The sequence below is a fragment of the Mytilus californianus genome, unplaced genomic scaffold (assembly GCF_021869535.1).
Source record: "Mytilus californianus isolate M0D057914Y unplaced genomic scaffold, xbMytCali1.0.p SCAF_4, whole genome shotgun sequence".
NCBI lineage: Eukaryota > Metazoa > Mollusca > Bivalvia > Mytilida > Mytilidae > Mytilus > Mytilus californianus.
This window is the reverse complement of record NW_026262690.1, coordinates 71,970,012-71,992,083: the sequence shown is the minus strand read 5'-3', so window position 1 is coordinate 71,992,083 and position 22,072 is coordinate 71,970,012. Positions and strand designations below refer to the sequence as shown.

The following is a 22,072-nucleotide window of genomic DNA, read 5'->3' as shown; positions in this document are numbered from 1 at the left end:
AAATATAAACAAGTCTAAATTGAAAACAACGTTCAAACCTATGATTGCGTTGGATAAAAACCGCTATTTTTATATGTGTGCATGCAAAACAAATTTCTTGTTAGAGGGGTATAAATACAGCACAAACAACATTTTCCAAAAGACAAAAAAAGTGAAAAAGTATATTTTAACAAAACGCATTTGACTAACAGGTCGAACAACAAATATATATATATGTGTAAACGCCTAAAAAGTGTACAAAACAACACCAATATTAAAACAGGAAACATTAATTGTAATTATCTATCAATATTTCGGATAACAGATATCTTTCATCAGTATGATTATGATGTAAAATGAATCATATCATTCTATTCTGATTTAAAACTATAACAATCTTTGAATTTATACAATTAAAACCGAACAATGCTTGTACAATTCTAAAATTTCAAAAATGACGTAGGTTAGGTATTTTCAAAAGAGGACTGCATAGATATGCTTCTAACAAAAATAGTAGTGTGCGATGTGAACAGGTACATTTCTAAGATTTCACAGGTGACGAAAGTTAAGTATTACGACAAAGACTGCGTAGAAATACATTTCCAATGAATAGCACTGACCGATTTGAGCTGGTATAATACTCAAATTTCAAATTTGACAACAGTAAAGTAATTACAGCAGAGACTGCGTATTTACACATCCAAAATAAATAGCAGTTTGATAATGATTAAAAAAAAAATTTTGACAAAGGTTAAGTAATTGAACGTGGCTGCGTACTTATACATCTCAAATGAATAGCACCCTGCGATTTAAACCGGTATAGTTCTAGAATTTTAGAGTTGACAAAGGTAAAGGAATAGCAACAGAGACTGCGTAGTAATATGTAATATAACCAAAATGAAAAGCACTGCGCGAATTAGAACTACACCTTTTCAGTGATATCATTTGAAACCAAATTTTTAATTTTTTTATCCAAAATCTTTTCCGAGCGAGTCTATCCTCCCTAGACCAAGTAGTGTTGTGGTCTATGATTGTAATGGTCAGTCGATTGAGACCTGCCTGAGTGTGGCCAGGGGATCTCAAATGTCGACTGAGAGGAAGGTCTGGCTTGCATTCATAGTCGCTACGATGGCCGTTCATACGTGTGTGAAATGGCTGTTCTTACTCGTCAACATACTGTTTACCACATTTACACTGTAGAAGATACACATCATTTGTAGTCTTGCAATTAACATTGCAAAATATGGTGTATTCCGTACCAGTGGCGTGACTGTTAAAAGTCTGGGTATTCAGTATTTGCTTGCAAGTCGGACATCGTTTGTTTCCGCATCCCTTGCAAGAGCCCGCAGATGAAGACCCTAATTTAGAGGATAAACCAGCTCTCACCAGCAATTCTTTAAGGCTTTTGGGCTTACGGAAAGCCAGTACAGGTGGATCATGAAAGATCTAGAATAGTTTAGGATGTTTTTCGATTTCTTTCCAATTTTCGCGGATAAGGTGTGACAACTTGTCAAATTTGGGATGGTAAGTCAGTACAAACGGTATCATAAGCGCTATATATGTTACCATGATTATATTAAAAAGTGTCCAACATGCTCAACAGGCCTAGACTATCATTCATACTTTTGAAAAAATCCTGGCCTGCCTCTATTGATTGGATACTTGAATTGCATCGAAAAGCTAGCCTTTAACACAATAACAGTAGTGTAACATTACAACATAGAAAGACACACTATAAAATATCAATCAAACATACTTTACTGAAACATTATAGCAGTTTTTGATTTATATAAAAAAAAGCAAATTAAGGTATATTTCAACGATCTACGATCAAATTTGTCTGAGTGAGTTAGACACTTAGTTTCTTAAAACATTTTCATTCATAAACGGACAATATAAAAAAGTACATGTATGTTATATATCATGTCATTACCGAAACACTGACTACTGACCTGATGATGAGAGACTAAATGTCCACCAGCAGCGATACAAACCAAGTGCTTTAACTTATATAACGCAACAAAAACTTTTACTGACTCTTTCACAAATAATAGCAGTTATATTTCGCCACTTTTTAAAAACCAATACCTGCTATGACCATACATATCAATTAACATAACGAAGAAAGGTTTTTTGAAATGGGGTTTGAGAATCGTTGAGGTGCATTGAAAAATAATGGCCGAGTCAGTTTTTTTTTCTTCAAAAAAGTTTCTTTTTCCAATAGGTTTCACAGTGCTTCCTTCAGTACATTATGGATTAAAAGGGGTTTCCGTTGAATATGAAAAATATGCTACTAGGCTTACCTTTCTTCTACAGTTCTAAATGAAAACTTTACATACCTTTTTCTAATAGTGACTGTCCACTACCGCAAGTTTATGATTTATTCTATACATTGGCTTAAAAAAAATCTTTTGCTCAGGTAGCTTTGTTTTTTTTTTTTTTTTTTTTTTTTTTTCTTTCTAAACTCGTGTATTATGTTGTTTAGAACATTAAAAAAGAAGTAAAAAGCATTAATTTTCAGACTTGGCTAATTAATGATTCAAATTAGATGTGTTTACCGATTAATTCAACATATCTATATTGTATCGCTAATAAAGCTCATTTTTCTAAAGTTTATTTTCTAGGATGTGATGGCTCTCAATCATCTTTTTCTTTGTTTGTTTACTTTCGAAAACGGCTTTCAAATTTTCAAGTGTAATCCCTTTTCATGTTCCAATTGCTTCATTACATAACATTTTTAGTGCATACAATGTTTTAATAACCAAGAACTAAATTAGAAAAAAAAACAAGTTCATACTTCAACAGTACTTACATATATTTGAGAAATAGAAAATTCAAAACAGTGAATGAGATTTCAAACTTTTTCCACGAAGTCTTCTCCAAAGATTAATTGCATTTGCTCGTTCAAATGATTGAGCAAAACTTTATTACTGATTTATTTCTGTCTAATTAATTTCCAATGACTATTAACAGTGTTATCCAATTTAAATTCGCCTTCAACAGTGCTGATGAACTGTAAATCTAAATAGTATCCACGTATAATATCCAGTGGTTTGGTTCTGGTATAATATAAATTAGATATTGATACTTGAGATGTTTCCAGTTGATGCACAATTTGTAAAATTCTAACTCTATCCTCCCAATATAAACAGATATTTCTCTGTCAGTTTTAGAATCTTTAATTGTTACGTTAAGTTTGTTGCTACATGCATTTAAGGTTTTATGTTAGTTTTTTGTTGTTGCAATATTTGGCTTCAAGCACACCTGCTGACACATATAGTGTACCTAGAAAGGTTCTGATTTAGAACTGTAAAAAATACTCAACAAAATGCATGATTATGTTAGTTGTCAAACTATCATGTTATTAACTAACAAGTTAAACAGAAATTGTTCTGGTAGACGTTTTACTGCTCTCAAATGAAACGATGGAAATCCTTCTTGCATATTTGAACGTTATGCAACATGAAATAATTAGAAAAGAGAATGGAAAGGGATTCTGTCAAAGAGACAACAACCCGATCAAAGATCAAAAAGGCCTAAGGCCACCAATTGGTCTCCAACGCAGCCAGATAATCGCCAAATTACCAAAATACCAGCACATTTAATTTGGAAATATAAAAAAAAACGAATGTTTAAGGTTTATTTTAAGACCTGATTTGGTATGTTTATTTCATTATTCTAAGTGTTTAAATTAAAGTTAATGAAGTTGTATATACATCCCTCGTATCAACCACATCAGCTTCCACTGCTATGTTGATACGGAACTGGTTCAAAGGGGGATTGAAATAATCATTTGTTTACATACTGGACATTTACATTCTCCTTCATTCAACCATGGTTTTATGCAATCAACGTGGAACCCTGAAATAAAACCTAATATATTACATGTTTATCAAATATGTAAATAAGCAAAACTTTACGAGAAAAATATATCTTAAGCTTTCCAATTCTTAACTTTCCATTTCTATATTGCTACATTCGAAAAGCGCCTGCATGTTTTAAAAGTATATATCTCCAAGTTGAATATTGCAGAGCTTGCGTTTACTATGATGTTTTTATTCGATAATTGCTACTTACAATGAAGTATTCAACCAACGGGACATAGTGGTGAAGTTGAAAAAAGTAAAATCACAAAAATACTGAACTCCGAGGAAAATTCAAACGGAAAGTCCCTAATCAAATGGCAAAATCAAATGATAAAACACATCAAACTAATGGACAACAACTGTCATATTCCTGACTTGGTACAAGCATTTTCAAATGTAGAAAATGGTGAATTGAACCTGGTTTTATAGCGCTCAACCTCTCACTTGTACGACAGTCGCATCAAATTCCATTATATTGACAACGATGCGTGAACAAAATGTCATAAATAGGGGTACAACAACAACACGAACCCCACCAAAAACTGGGGGTGATTTCAGGTTCTCCGGAATGGTAAGCAGATCCTGCTCCACATGTGGCACCCGTCGTGTTGCTCATGTTATTACAAAGCCGGTAAATAGTCTAATTCGGTAGGTCACATTCGTGAAAAGGGAACGAGATTGTAGTTACGACATAAGGAAAATATAAGAGGGACGAAAGATACCAGAAGGACTGTCAAACTCATAGATCGAAAAAAAAAACTGACAACACCATGGCTAAAAATAAAAAGACAAACAGACAAATAATAGTACAGATGACAGAACATAGAAAACTAAAGACTAAGCAACACGAACCCCACCAAAACTGGGGGTGATTTCAGGTGCTCCGGAAGGGTAAGCAGATCCTGCTCCACATGTGGCACCCGTCGTGTTTCTTATGTTATTACAAATCCGGTAAATAGTCTAATTCGGTAGGTCACATTCGTGAAAAGGGAAGGGTATTGTAGTTACGACATAAGGAACATATCCGATATCATCTGTGAAACTGTTATTCCATAACGGTCAACCAACTCGTGATGGCGTCCGTAAAATTTACGAAGGGATGATTTCAACTTCACCATTTGGAACTCTTGGTTTAATAGCTTCCTTGTGAACAGCAATCCTCTATCAAGGAAATCATGATAGGAAATACAAGCCCGGGAATATCGTATCAATTGGGAGATATATACTCCGTATGCAGGCGCTGCTGGAATGTTGCTACATAGAAATGGAAAGTTCACAATTGGGAAGCTGAAATCATCTCTTTTGTCGTAATTTTTTGTTTTCAACCGACCCTCATTGTCAATTTCTAGATGTAAGTCAAGATATGAGGTATCATCTGTATAACGGATATTCCATAACGGTCAACCAACTCGTGATGGCGTTCGTAATCCCTTCGAAAGTTTCACGGACGTCGTCATGAGTGGTTGATAGTTATGGAATACATGTGTCGAGGATATATTTCAATTGTCGTAACCACAATCCCGTCCTCTTGTTATCGGTTGTGACATTTTTACTAACCACGAGCAACACAATGGGTGTCACATGCGGAGCAGGATCTGCCTACCCTTCCGTTGCACCTAGGATCACACCAGGTTTTCTATGTAGTGTTTTGTAGATTGTTTTTCTTTCATCGTTTTTCATTTTTTTTTTTTGCCGTGGTGTTGTCGGTTTCTCTTCCACTTTTGAATTTTTATTTTCCCTTTGGTATAATCCGCCTCCTTTTTTTTTATTTAAACATACAAACACTGTAGGAGCATATAGCAGCCGTCTTATTGGTTGCCTTACAGAGTGCCTCTTGCTCGGTGGAATACCCTTGTTAAATGTTTAATATCCAGTGTTACAAATCATATAGATATATAATGAAAACTTAATTACCGACCTTTTTAGGAAAAAATAGAATATAAAAAAGAATTTTCATAAGATCAATTTTGGAATATATTGATTTTATTTACAAGCACTTTAGAAATACAACATGTTGATAATTCAACTAGCTAAGTCTTTCGGTTGATAACACATTTTAAAGAAAAATAAATGCGATCCATGGAAATGCTTTGATTTCCGTTTTGCTATTGTAAATCCATTCTTTCGTAGTAACACACCATCTTCCCTTACCACTGCCATTTAGGCATTAGGGGATAGTTTGACATTTGATCCGAATCTTTATCATGAAATGTTTTATGTGTAAGTGATTTTTATATCTGCTGGACAACCACTTCCTGTTTAACGATACTTTGAATTTATAAAACACCAACTAAGCATGGAATATTTTGTCGATGCCTAATAACTAGCGGGTTGAACTTTGAACGACATCGCTTGAAACTCCTTAGACTCTGCCATAGATATCGTATGTCCACTATAGTACATTATGAACGGTTTTTCATGTTCCTGTCTTTACAACAGGTCACTGATTATGTCTTTGAAAACGTATTTCAGCTTATGCTTGTACAGCAGAAATGCTGAATGATTTCGACTGTCGAGATGGCTTCTCGCTTCGCTCGTTGATAACCGATTTTTTCTTCAAATATTTGTCTGTATTTATGCTTTGACAAACGATATTTTAATTGACATCAGTGCAATAGTTCACTTTTACACTACGTTTCGCTAGCGATATAATGGCCATCTTGGATTTCAGGATGGCAATAGATAAGACGCTTGTTAGAAAACCACCTAAGAACATGTCTTCGATGTAACAATGTGATCTGTTGAGTGGCTGCCGAGAAAAGAACTTATGATCTGATATCTGTTTGCATAACACGTGTTTCCGGTTAAACCTTTATTAAATATATTCGAGTTCAAACGTTTGTCATTGGGGAATTAGTAATTGACAATTACAAGGCCACCAAAATTATCGTGTCACGTTTGGTTTCTTTTGGTTCCTCAGTATCTCATGGAATAAAAATGTTTCGTATATTAGTAACTACGTCCGATTTTAAATTGGAGTTAAAATATAAAATTTAATATGTAACTATAAAGTCTTCAATGCATATAAATAACTTATAATCTTGGAATCTTTCAATTTTTCCTTAATGATTATTTGTTAAACTATATTCTATTGTGGTGAACATACATGTATTGAGTATCAGAATTTTACAATGAAATTAAAAGCTTGGCAAGAGTCAACAAAATAAGAATCCACATGAAATAACGATTCAATCGGGTCATTGTAACTGACCCAATTATTGACAAAGGCAGGAATATTCATTTCGGAAAAAAAACGCAATTAGTCGAGGGTTAACTGACAAAGAAAATGTAAGAAGAACAAAATTCGAAATGCCAAACATTGTTAGTAACTTTTTCGGCTACATTAAAGAAAAGGGGGAAACAATGTAACTCGTAATGAATGGTTATTGGAATAAACTTCCGAAAGTTTACTGTGCATTGGCCAAACCTTACATTTTGTATATACAAATGTTGTGTAACAAACAACAAATAGAACTAATCTGTTTTTGTTTTGTTTTACATTTATGTTTTTGTCAAATACATACCGTGTTCACAAGGCAAGATCCATAACTTTTCTTTTTTTACAAACTCCTCTAGACATACTGGACATGTGTCGTATTTAAAACCTACAGTAAATGTAGACATATACTATTCATTATAACATAGATGTAAATATTGTTGTAGAAATATATCACGTGTTGCTTTAATTTTTGTAATAGATTTTGATTCTTATCGACTTTGAAATTAAAGGATACGAGGAAGATTTACATGAGGCAAGTTTCTGTGAAACCGACTTTGAAAGTAAATGATATTAGGAAGATTTACATGAGTTAAATTTCCGTGAAACACGAGGACCGTACAGGTAACCTTAGTATCCAAACGAACACACTTTTGTTGCTTTTCACTGGACAGGGCTTGTTCTTCCACTTATTGATTTGATACTCAGAAACCTAGTTTATCTCTTAACATATAGGTATCAAACATGAAAAAGCTGAAATATAGAATTCAGTCTAGAATTACACATAAAACGATATATAACCGAATTTTTAACGCAAAAAATATACAGACTCATAATTTAGTACGACCGACGCGTGTACATGTACATGGTGTAATTAGTTTAATATCTAGTCTTACATGTCACAATTTTCTTAGTTGTTAAAAGATCTGTGTATTTTCTATTCATATGATAGAACAATTGCTATCAATACGAAAAGAAGTTGGTCATTTGAAGTATATAATTTTTACCTTTTTTAAATTGTGATTCGTGTACTTCTGATGTATTCCAAAACGATGGCATTGAAGTTCTCCTTTTCTTTCCAATACAGCTGTTTATTTCAATCTTTTCTCGGCACTAATAAAATATGGAAACGTATTGAAACAACGAATAAATTCCACAGTCTCGTGACGTGTGTCCTTGAATGGACTTCATTTATGTTTAGAATTAATATAGATGTAACTAGCATTAAACATGTCTGTAGAATTATTGATCAATTGATCAATAAAACGACAAACAGGATGAATAAGCAAACATATGTAAACTTTGAAAAAAACACATAATTTTTGGTCCGTGAATTCGAAAATCAAAAAGTATTTACATCTATCAAATAACATCCGTCAGATTTATCTACGACACTACACTTTTTTCAAGTCTGTCATACCGTATTTATGCAACATAAATTTGAGAATGGAAATAGGGAATGTGTCAAAGAGACAACAACCCAACCAAAGAGCAGAAAACAGCCGAAGGCCACCAATGGGTCTTCAACACAGCGAGAAAATCCCGCACCCGGAGTCGGGCTTCAACTGGCCCCTAAACAAAAATGTGTACTAGTTCAATGAAAATGGACGTCACAGTAAACATGCTAAACTCCAAAACATATAAATGAACTAAAATTAAAAAAAAACATACAAGACTTACAAAGGCCAGAGGCTCCTGACTTGGGACAGGTGCAAAAATGCGGCGGGGTTAAACATGTTTTGTGAGATCTCAACCTTCCCGCTATACCTCTAGCCAATATAGAACAAACAAACACACAGCAATACGCACAGTATAACTCAGTTTAAAAGAAGTCCGAGTCCGAAAATGACAATGATACATAAATTAACAAAGGACTACTAGCAGTTACTGACATGGCAGCTCCAGACCTCAATTAAACTGATTGAAAGATTATGTCTTCATCATATGAAAATCAAGCACTATCCCTCCCGTTAGGGGTTTAGTATCATACCATCATAAAATATATGAGACGAACATAACCAATATCATGCCAACAACTGGTTTTAGAATACATACGTTTATTTCCGATGCAAAGACCCTATAAGTGAATCAATATTAATACCAAAATATGCCATCTTTAATGACCTGACAACAGTATCGTAACTATATCCCTTCTGAATAAGTCTGTTTAAAGGTTTGGTTAGCTTTTGAGGTGAATGTCGACATTGTTGTGCTTTGTATAGAATATTACCATAAAAGATTAAATGTGAAATACCTGAACGTATAAGATGTCTGCATGTTGATTTATATTTACGAATGATGTCCTTGCACCGATGATAAAATTTAGTAAATGTTTTGACTAGTTTGTGATATCGAAAACCCTGGTGTAATAATTTTTCAGTAATACAGAGGTTTCCTTCGTTAAAATCAAATACGTTGTTACATACACGAGCGTATCTAACAAGTTGAGATATATAAACTCCATAAGATGGTGAAAAGGGAACGTCACCATCAAAAAATGTATATTTACTTTGGGCTTTCAAGCATTTGTTACAAAACATCTTAATAAGTATTATGATTTTGGAGATCCTGCCATTTTTATTTAGATATGAGGCATAGCCTTTTTATTAAAATACAAGATGTCGTTAATATAGAAAGATGTAAATGTAGGAAAATAAAAGGCAACAGAAGTTTATAGCTGTTTAAATCTCGTAAATCCTGTAAGTATATTCAAATCATGAATACGATGATATCGTCTTCGGTATATCTGTTGTTAGAATTAGCGTTGTAATATACAGGCAAGATTTTAATCACTTAAAAAAAGAACCATGTTATGTCGAACATTCAGATGAGCCACCTACTTATGTATTGTTCTTTTTTATGTTTTGGTGTGCAATATTAGGAAGCGACATTTTCATTGTCCTTCTTTTTATGTTTATACTACAGCATATTGATAGCTTAATATCATGCGTAAGGTGCATGTATGCACTGTCATTACTCTGTACCCCCGATCTCCGGGGTGAATAAACAAGACAGTAGTTTACCGATGATAAAATGTCGTCAATCGATTAGGAAGAGACAAGATAAGAAACATAAGACTGTAAAGACCGATGATAAAATGTCGTCAATCGATTAGGAAGAGACAAGATAAGAAACATAAGACTGTAAAGACCGATGATAAAATGTCGTCAATCGATTAGGAAGAGACAAGATAAGAAACATAAGACTGTAAAGATGACCTTTTTATTGAGCTTTTTTAAAAAAATATAACATAATTTTTTTAAAAGATTGAACAAATAACTTTTTATAGTTTCAGGGTTCTAATGTTCTTTCATAGTTTTCAAATTACCTCGGATTTCCGCGGTAAATTCGTCGAAAAGATGTATAATGAATATATCATGGCAGAATGTTTTATTATACATCGACCATTTCTTAGTTTAGTGATATGAACGTTCTAGATAAGACTATATATTTACCCAATTGTCATATGTAAAAAAAAAAGACAAATATCATTTTCAGCATGGGTTTCCAATATAACAATGGTCAGGGGTGATCGGGACCAGAAGAGTGAGAAGCCAAATACAAAAAAAGACCATTGGGAATACCATTAGAACCATAGGAAAACTTTAAGTAAGACAGTTATATTACTTCTGTATTCAAAATTTCACTAAACAGAACAAACTTAATGTACTGTGAACCATGCCATTTTAAAGAATCAGAATATATATTACAATCATACTTTACTCCACTTTTATAATTCAATGTTCAGCAATATCTGTTTCAAAAAGACCTACAATTGAAGGTTAGTTATACAAAATTTTAATTCTGGTATCTATGATGAGTTTGTATACTTAGAATTTAATTTGTATCACTGAAATCAGATATGGTTTGTTTGGCAATCCCTGTGAAGCATCGATCTGATCTTTAAAGGGTTCATTTTCCGCACAACTTAATTAACTGTATTATTTTTTGCCCACATATCTTGGTTTCCCTCTGTCATGTGATTGTTCAATCATATATCTATAATTGTTTCATGTTGTATTGTTGTAGTATTTCTCTCAAAATGTCTATTGCTAACTTTTATCTCTTTTGTTGTTGATTCATCACGTTAAGTTATAATGAAAAAAACTTTCATATTAATATTTGTATTTAAAACAATGCAATAGCAAATCTTTCAAATGATCATTGTCGGGTTTTTTTGTTTTTGTTCTTTTTATTCTTGGGGAATTCTTTTCATTTATTTTTTCAGTGAAATAGTTATCTAAAATAATCAAATTGAAATTTCTTTTATAAGAACAAGACTTGAGGCAGTTACAAAAATATAATTTTGAAATGCAAATAAGATACAGTTAAGTTGTGCTTACGTTGTTAGTACAGTTCCAGAAACATATAGCAGCAAACAACAGAAACAAAAGTGCCCCAGCAACAATATATCCCGTCCAGGTAAACGGACTTGATTCTTCTTCTTCTCTTGTAATTTGTATGTATGCACTGAAAAAAACATAGCCATGCACCTGATTTTATTGTAATAAGTTCAAGAACAGCACAAACATAAAACAAATGAGTGAATAATGAAAACCTCCAAACTTTTACGAAGACATGTCTTTGACATGTTAGCATTAATTATGTAGGCTGTGTTTAATCGAAGAAGGTCAAATCTAATTAAATTAAAGGAGGTTACCCTAGGTCAAGGGACATAACTTTTACAAATCATCGACACGTTTATGTCAACCTTCCTCTTATACATATATATATTCTTAGTTCCTGTATCACATGAATGCTTTCATAGAACACATTGCTGATATATAGAGTTATCTACCTTTAAAGGACGTCCTACCAAACAAATAGACCAGGTGATCGGAAAAAAATGGAAATGTATTGATACATATTTCCAATAGCTCTGTTACAGAACAATAAATTGATGAATGTTTCTACAGAGAAATGAAAAACCATAGTATTCATCGATGCAATATTGGTTGGTATTTCAGGCATTTTTCTAACCCTTTCACGTTAAAAAATATATGTTTCAATATTCTAAGGGTGACTGTGGAATAAAAATATGGTCACTACATGTCTTTTTCCGCTCGGCAAGGAAAACTTTTGCCAAAGTGGGACGTCCCTTTGGCTGTGCAGGATGTACAAGTACGCAGTCACGTCCGGTCAGAATAGGGACTTTAAATCCGATGCCTCGTGTAGAAAGAGTGCCACGCTCTGTGCACGTTCAAACTCCTTATAACAACTCTTTGATGGTTCCGTAGGTGGCCTGTTACAAAGTTAAATGTCTGTCCATAACCAATACACCTTCGTTTTCCAGTGGCAGTCTAAATATCCCCGTCCTTCATCCTAGACGGCCAATATTACAGGAACTACCTATTGTATATATTGTTAATTTGTATCGTCCTGAACATACATGAAATATTTGCCACTGGACGTTAAGCAACCAACAATCAATCAATTCACGTTAAAAGATATATGTTTTTGATATTCTTTACAGTCTTACCCACGAGGTCGGAGTCGGTGCATACCTAATTCGTAATATTAAACTATCCCCAAGGTTGGCAAAAAAGCGGTCAATACTAGTATTGACCATGCCGGCGGTTAATACCGGGAAATACTGGCAAATACTGGCAAATACTGGTCGATTGAAATTTTGAGTGGACATTACTTTAAAAACCACTCTCTGTTGGTTAATTACTTTTAGTAATGAAATAATGAAAGTGTTAAAGTCATTTTTAATGTTTTCATTTCTATTTTTATTGTAAATTCTTAATAAACAGTGATTTACAATGATTTATTGGAACATGAGATAAAAATGTTTTGTCCCTGGCAAGGAAACTCATCTGGTGGCTTTTGCACTGACTATAGCATTGCAATCATTACATTTTGCACTGGTTTTGTTGTTGTCTTATATTGTATAGAAGTTCCAAATAGGGTCTTCAGGTTTCAGTTTGGTGCTTAAGGTCAAGATGTTTGTACTATGTGTATGTAAATCATGAAAATATTGATTATATAAAGGTAAAATTTATACTACATTATATATTTTTTGGTTTAAAACATAAACAGTAATACAGTTCGAATGTAGGACAGAAAGTCACAGGACAAAAAGTCACAGGACAAAAAGTCTCAATTCAGTTTTGAGATTATTTTTCTTTGAACAAGATAAAGCTAATTTAAAAAGAAATATTTTGGTGTTTTTCTTAAACTATTATTTATAAAGCAACTTTGCAATTAAAATTTATGCAATAAATATTAATAATGGTCAAATAATTGCTATGAAAACAAAATGTCAAAGAGGCTTGATCCTTAAATGACTTCATGGTGTCAAGAAATATATCCTTTGCACGATAAAATTTAATAAATTTTCATTTATCAAGGATTATGAACAATTTCCTAAACTTAAAAATGAATATATGTAATAAAAAGAAAATATTTCAAGATCTTTCTCTTATATATTCAAACAATTGTCAACAAACTATTTGTGACTTTTTGTCCTGTGACTTTTTGTCCTATCAAATTTGTGACTTTATGTCCTGTGACTTTCTGTCCAACCATAAGAGTAAAGGTCCTTCATACCTTTTATTTCATGCATCAAGATGATTTTTGTCTCACATTTAATAGACAGGAAATATTTTATTGTTTAAGTGAGTCTTCAAATATCACTTTTATTACTTTCAACCATGTTTTGTCATCATTTATTGGGGGCAGTTGTTTTTATAGTAATTAAATTTTCACACCTAGCAATGCCAGGTGATAGGTAATAAGACACCTGTAACTTCATTTACCTGTAGTTTTATGTACCTGTAAAATTATGCATTTTCAATAAAAATTTCTTGATTGAAAAATGTTGTAATAATTAATTTGTCAATTCTTTATATATAGATATCTAAAATATGCAATATCATAACTTTTAAGGACTAAGTTAGTAGGTATAAGTGTTAAAAATGAATAAAACATATCAAATTCATTCATTTATATCAGCTGAAACATGCCAAAAGATAAAAGTTTAAATATATCTTACTTTTTATATTTTTTTTACTTTAATAAATAGTAAAAACTACCATGAAAATTTCAATCGACCAGTATTTGCCAGTATTGACCACTTGAGGAGTATTGTCCGGGGCGGTAAATACCGGTAAATACCACCGGTAAATACCAGGGGCGGTATTTACCGCCCAACCTTGTCAATATGGTTAAATAATGAATTGAACAGAATGGACGAAAATCGGTTTATTTTCAATTTAAAAAAGAAAGGTTATCTATTTCTTTTTTATGTAAAAATTAAGAGGTACATGTATGGTGTGAATTCCAAAGAGACAACTCAACCAAAATTAAAGGAAAACTATAAATACAACTAAGGTTCACCGTCTTTAATAATTAGCAAAGCCTCTACTGTATAGTAAGCAATAAAAAGCTCCAGGTGACTAAATGTGAAACAAAAACTGATAGAAAAACGACTTGGTATACCCGTGGGTTACATGTTCCTGTATTGGGACAGGCACAGAAAGAATTGGCGAGTTTTAAAAAAAAGATAACATGCTTATAATTTGAAGCGCAAGACACGCCTTTTTGTATCAATAAGACTCATCAGTAGCGCTCGAATCAAAACAAAAATTAAAAAAACCAAACGAACCAAAAACGTTTTGTCAAATCTGACGAAGGACATCTATGCCTGGGGTATGAATCCTTTCCGTTTCGAATAATTTTGATATTTTATGAACAGTTAATTAACAACAAATGAAACAATTAATCGTGTCTATGAGGACCAAACACCCCCCTAACAGAGGACAGTGTTGTAACGGTACAACAATAGAACTAACTATGAAAATTAGCTGTAACGGAACTTGACACATCCGACCGATACCAAGCACAAAGATAAATGACAAAAGGTTCAAAGTACATCTAAGAGTACTCGCATTTACTGAAAGCTAGCTAGCCCAAAGCCAAATTTCAGCTAATTTATATACGATGTATACTTACTTTCTCATCTGATCGATATCGAAGTTTAGTAAATACAAAGCAACGGTATCCTCCACAAAAACGGATGGAATTTTTATGTCTTTGGTACTGGCTGCTGTAATTTAATATCAGGTTCACTTAATCACAATACTCATGCATATAATTTAATTTGTACGAAACTAAATAAAAATTATAAATAACAATAATAGTGATTATAAAATACATATTCAGGTTGTTACATATGCTCTTTTAACATACCATATAAGTCAAGGTATGAATAGACATAATTGGAATCAATACGGAGTGAGACCAGGTGCAGGATAATCATCTCTTTCTGTATATGTATCAACCGTCACATCATTATTAAGGCATACAAATAACAAGTCTCAAAGCCAGGATATCATCGGCAATAATGTCAAATAGATGACAGGGAACATGTGGAACCACGACAGGTTTAAAAGACTTGTATCTCTTATCAAATAAGATATTTAGAAACTGTAATGATCAATCAACATGTTTTTGGTGATCGTAGATATTTTTGAAGTGATTACTTAAGTCGTTTGTCCATATATAAATGACTGACATTATTTATAGCATCAGTAGATTGAGAAATTATGAAGAAAGTAAGGTTCATTAAATGTTGACCTTATATGGTTCAGTCTATCTTATCAATGTCCCCTTCGGTCATACGATCAAGTATTTATACATCATTGGCTTTCAAATGTTTGGTTATGAGGGTTTCTGATAGAGGTTAAATCCAGAGAAATTCAAGTGATTTATGGAATTTTATCGTTCTTCCGTTCGCCTATATCACCCTGCTCAGTCGCTCCGTAATGTTCGCGGTCGTATCACGGCTTTGGGACGTGAGCAGACATTATCAACGAAGTCACGATATCCTAGGAGACGTTATTAAGCTTATTTTCGTCAAAAGGAGGGGGAAACAGTAATAGAACGATAAACAGATTATCGGGTGTTATATGTATAGATATGATTACATTACAGCCGCTCGACATAATGTGAAGTTTTTTCGATCGATCGCTCCACTTACTTGCCAAAAAGGTTCACATCGTGGCCAGCTGCTGATAATTTGTCGATGGGTAGAAAACCCGATCATCTATACTTATCTGTAAAAATCTTCATTAGTAATATAATCATACAGCTGCAAGTGCACTCGTCATTGTGAAAACTTGCTTAGACGTTAAAAAACGTGTTCTCAAATGTTTTTTTGTTTGTTTGCAACAAATGCTCGTAATTATCTGACAATAATACAGTATGACATTCTACTTTTAGTATACTGTAAATCATTTTATGTTCCACCCTTTCAGGGTACGTGTTTTAAAGATGCCAGTCTAGAAATTCGAAGGATCGGGATTATTCCCAGTATTAATTGCCTTAGATTTTAAATGTTGCCACACCTTGACGTTATTCAACTAAATTTGGGCTATTGCTCTTTGTAATGTATTTTCTCGTGAATATCAAACACTTTCTCCGTTTTTGCAATGATGCATATCGTAACCTTTTTAAGAACTAAATATTGCTACCGGTTTCATGGCTGGTCGTCATCGCTGTTGAAAGAATTTTCATTTATATGAGGGTTTGCATTAACAGTCTGTAGTTTTAATTGTTATCATATATTTACAATTCAGAATGTTATGGGTTTTGCATTGCTTTATCGATTGCTGACAATTAATTGTCTTTGTAAAATATTCTGCTATGGCATTCTCTAAAATCTATATGAAAAACAAATCATTTTACCTGTGGTTTCTGATATATTCATAAGGTTTTCAACTCCATTCTTCCTGTTACCAATTATAACAGCACTGTAGTTCATGCGTTGTGCAGAAATTACCTTTTAAATGAAAAGGTTAAGATTTTTAAGAAAAAAGTAAGAATGGTTTTTTTATTTATTTATTGTCTTATAGTTTACCTAAGGCATAGCTAATGATATTTGGCAACGTTAAGAGATTCCGTTCTAATATTTCCTTTTCCAATTGTCGGTCATGCAATGATATCTAGACGTTACCAATACATGAGAATAGTTATCACTTATGCTTCAGCTAGTTGGTTTATAAATATAAAAGTAAGAAGATGTGGTATGATTATCAATGAGACAACTCTCCACAAGAGAACAAATGACATAGAAATTAACAACTAAAGGTCATCGTACGGCCTTCAACAATGATCAAAACCCATACCGCATAGTCAGTTTTAAAATGCCCCGAAATGACAAATGTAAAACAATTCAAACGAGAAAATTGACGGCCTGATTTAAGTACAAAATATTGAACGAAAAAAAAATATGATATACAACAGCAAACGACAACCACTGCATTATAGGCTTCTGACTTGGGACAGGCACATACAGAATGTGGCGGGGTTAAAGCTTGTTCTTTTGTTGTGCTATTAGACCAGTGTTCCAGATTATGGGAGGGTGAGAGCGCTCACAAACATGTTTTACCCGCCTCATTATTTATGTACCTGTCCCAAGTCAGGGGCCTGTAATTCAGTTTGGATCATGTCTGTCATGTTTGTTTATCGTAAATTGTATTGTTATAAATAGGGTCGTTATTTTTTCTTGTTTGAAAGGTTTCACATTTGATCATGTCAAGACCTTTTATAGGTGACTATACGATATGGGTTTTGCTCATTGTTGAACCCCGTATGGTTACTTATTTTTGCTTAAATTTACGCCATTTGAACTGTGATGGATAGTTGTCTTATTGGCAATTATATCACATATCCTATTTTTTTAAATCAGTGTTGTGGTTTTCTGTCGTCTGCCATACCATACCACGAACACTGTAATTTCCTGTAAATTTGAAGTCCATAAAATGTAAGTACCAGTCGAAACACTAGTTTGTCTACGGTTTTTCTACCCCAGGCATAAATCACCTTTGACTGATTTGACACGTTTTTTTGAAATGTTGCTCTTCATTTTAGTAATTGATTTGGCCTTTCAAGTATTTCGATTGGAACGTCAACAAAATCTTCGTTGTATATTGTACTGGTATAGTCATTCAAATTGCTGATTTCTCTGCTCGACAATAAAACTGCTTATTTTGTGTCCTTTAAGTTGTTTGGGATGTATAGATACACTTGTAGCTTTAAAGAGACAAAGAACAGCAAAGCAAACGTCTGATTAGCTCAATTCTGGGTAAACAATTTGAAACCAGAGATGAACTTTATATATCCAATTGGTAACTTCTCTGTCAGAAGGGGAGATTTGTTTACTTGTTTGGACTTTTACATTCTGTACTGTCATCTGATTTAAATTTGGGTGGGGCGCTCAAAGTTTCAATCGTGCATGCTTGATATGTTTTGCTTTGTTTTGGGGAAACTTATTGTGTTTTCCCGTCATTGTTGTTGGTTTCTATCCCAGTGATTTCGGACTATTTTGATGATGCTTTGTCTATCTTAGACTTTAGTGTTTTTGTTATTTAGCAATATTTTTACATATTATCATTATTATTACCATATTCACAATACCACAGCCGTGTTGTCTCATCAATGCTATGCTATTCTGTAAGTGAGACTGTGGTCCATAGTCCAGGCATGAAGTATTGTAAATTTGTCCGAAATAAACAAGTTTTCCCTGAAAGTGAATAATATCAGGTTAAAAAAAATTTTCAATAGTTTATTAAACGTCTTTTTAGAACCGATGCACAATTGTTTGTATAACAATTTCCTAATTTTTGTGAATGGTTAAGGAGTTCTTGTGCTAGCAATAAACCTTGTAGTTCATGTTTATTCGTTCCATCTCAATCGGTGCAACTTGTGAATACAGGGAGTGATAAAACATCCTTACATTTACTCCTGGTTTTGAACTTCATTTCTGTGAATCAATTTTTGTTTGGTTTGTAATACTTGGTTATTAAAGCAACACGACGGATGCCATATGAGGAGCAGGATCCCCTTACCTTTTTGGAGCACCGGAAATCACGCCTATCTTTTAACACCAGTCTAATAGTTACTGTACCTTAATGCCATTCTCTGAAAAACTTGGTCCAACTCCTGTTATCTCGTCTTTGAATGTATGGATGGTTTTTCCATATTCAATCTGAAATATTTTGGTTAAAATAAATAAATCGTTTATCGAATTAAAATAAAACGAGTAACTTTCTTCATAAAAAATTCTGAGAACTATATCAAATGGCTGTATCAAGTACAGCTACTGCCTTGATACTTTTGATTTTAATTTGTCTAAATTTTTATAGAAATGAAAAAGGTTGACTGTTACAATTGGTATCTATGTCACAAAATAATAAGTACATGCACAGAAAAAAAACCACTAAAAGCAAAGGAACAGTGCTTTTGTTGTTGTTTTTTATCTCAAAGTCACAGTGAGGCCTTCAACACGGATCAATAAAAATCCTCACCTCATTTAAAGTTTCAGACGGCCCCTAGCACCGGTTTGAGCGGAATTCTTTGCAAAATAACTCGAGTAGACTTTGTAAAATGTAACACCACCAAATCGGTCCCGGTCAAAAGAACATACTGGAAAGTTATATGTATATATCATGGAACTGAATAATGGACAAAAGAGAATTCCTGTCAATGCACAACTCTCGTCTTTTGTAAATTCTTTTAATTTTACTTGGATTGAAGGACTTCATAGGTCAATTAATTTATGTCTTTCAGTACAACCTATATATGGTGATATGCAATCCTTCTTTTATTGAAGATTGCACTTTTTTAGCTTTGATTTTCTATCTTATCATTCGATAACTTTTTTGTTTATCAATTTTGTTGCGTTAGCCATTATTGCCATTTGTACTTCTAATTTTCATTTTTTTTTAGTCCCAATTACTTCAATGATAATTTCTTATTGTTTGATATTGGTTTGCTAAGGCAAAAGTGAGTACTTACTACATTAACCTTTGAATACGCTAAACGGATCAACCAAGGCCAACATATCATGAACACACTATTTATTGTAAACTTCCTCATCTTATATGCATTTTCGCTATGGCAAATCTGTAAAAAAAACTGTATTAGATTAGAGTTACACCAGAAAATGGAAAGAGACGAAACTAGAGGCTCCATTGTACCTGAATCGCCCACTGGTATGGAGTTTGGCCTTATAGCAAAAATATGTTGTTTACCTAAATCGAACTACCAAAACATAATGCATACCTTCTAAAAACAGTTCTCCATGCTTGGTTTGTTTCTCTAACGATTTCATCTGTTCTCAAATAGAAATCAAAGCTTTGACCGATCCTAGTGGTCTTTTAAACATGAATGTATTTATGATATGCCTTCACAGGAACATCCCTGTCAAGTTAATTCTTAATAGATTTATTGTTTCTTTAAATTAAAATTTGAAATACATTCATTAGATCGGGCCAATTTTGGTACTTAAAAGCCATATTGGACTTTTCATCTAGACCAAAGAAGCAAAACTTGGTAAGTAACTTCTAAAGAGTATTAACGCAAGATCATTTTCACTTAATCTTTATCGACATGAAAACAATGTTTAACCCCGCCTGTCCTATGTCAGGAACCTCAAGGCTGTGTTAATCTTAATTTATTTTTAAATTAATTTTGCTCATTTGTATGTTTCGGAGTTCAGTGTGGTATCATTTCGCTTAGCTAGTCTACATGATTGTTAGGGGCCAGCTGAAGCCCGCCACCGTGTGCAGCATTTTCTCGCTGTGTTAAAGACCCATTGGTGGCCTTGGACTGTTCTTTGTCGGGTTGTTGTCTCTTTGACTCCGTTTTCCCGTTTCCATTCTCTATTCTTATATGTATTTTTCATACGGTTTCGAGGTAAACATTGACCTTCGGTGTAGGCCTATTGGACTACATTAAAGTATTAACAGATATTTAAAATTGCTCTAATTTGTTCAGTTTTGAATTTTTATCCACATAATGTACTTGTGTTTGTTTAAAACCTCTACAGAAACATATCTGACAAGTCTGGTTTCAATTATTTTGGTGATGTTATAGAAAAAGAACAGTTTGAAAATCAGACAACTGGACCCCTTCATGGCCCCTATGACCCATGTTAACCATTTCACCAAGACCTTAAAAAGTTTGTAAGTATCATTTCATGAATTCATTCATAAAGATATATGCAAAAAAAAATACATTAGAAATTTAAAAAGGTCACGGTGGTCATACTTATTGACGAATCAACACCAAGGAAAGAACACATTGAAAGGACTATGTGGGAATGTATTCACCATCTTTCTATGCAATTGTTCTAAAGAAAAAGTTCAAATTGCAAAAAGCTAACAGATCACGTTTTCAACAACAATATACAATTAATAAGATGTGGTATGATCGCCAATGAGACAGCTATCCATATTACAATGAAGAGACTTAAGGACAAAAATGTGAACAAAAAAACAAAATTTCAAGTCACCAAGTGGCCTTCAACAGAGATCAAAATGTATAGCATTTGGATGTTATGGAAATTGGTATCTTTTTGGTATGATTATGGAAATACATGTAGTTTAAATTGTAGAAAAGAGTAATTTTACATACGCGTTGACTTTTGTTTATCTAAACTCGTGATAATCTGTTTGTTTGTCCTAATTAGAAGGATGTAAGTGAAGACGATTTTGGACAAATCAAATATAGTTTAGCTTACCTTTGAGCATCATGTATATTCCAACCCAAGTGTTGATCTAACTATAATTATTGACACACCCAATTATATAGAAATTTTTACAACAAATGTGAACTTTAAAAATAGCATGCTTCATTTCATGTTTATTAAATATACTTATCGTAACTTCCTTAACAAGTCATCTGAAACCATATAAATTGACTAGTTCTTTTTGCATTTATATTAATTTTTATATAATTATGTATCGATTAATATAGATATATATAACATGTATGATTCAGACATATACTTTACGAGATATGTACATAAAAATAATAACTGCATCATTTAATATACGCTTTAGCTCTTCTTATACAATTTATCCTGAATGTTGAAGTATAAAGTCTTCAGCCTTCAACATACGGAAAAGGCATCTATTTTATTTATAACCTGAGAGCAAAATATTGTTTCTACCAGATTTGTATGATATAACGGAAGAAATTATGTGTTGAAAATCGCGCATAA

At 33.0% G+C, this 22,072-nt stretch overlaps 1 protein-coding gene across 1 annotated transcript; it reads right to left on the bottom strand.

Moving 5' to 3' along the window:
* Positions 1–3,610: 3,610 nt before the first annotated feature.
* Positions 3,611–21,716, bottom strand: LOC127738453 (E3 ubiquitin-protein ligase RNF13-like). Its single transcript, XM_052249712.1, has 10 exons — positions 21,590–21,716; positions 19,864–19,971; positions 18,974–19,054; positions 18,470–18,589; positions 16,753–16,846; positions 15,019–15,112; positions 11,406–11,532; positions 8,070–8,175; positions 7,370–7,450; positions 3,611–3,840 (listed from the first exon to the last, which is right to left on the bottom strand). Exons 2-10 carry the CDS (start codon positions 19,942–19,944, stop codon positions 3,749–3,751), a joined length of 876 nt encoding a protein of 291 aa, XP_052105672.1. The 5' UTR covers positions 19,945–19,971; positions 21,590–21,716; the 3' UTR covers positions 3,611–3,748.
* Between the last annotated feature and the right edge of the window lie 356 nt (positions 21,717–22,072).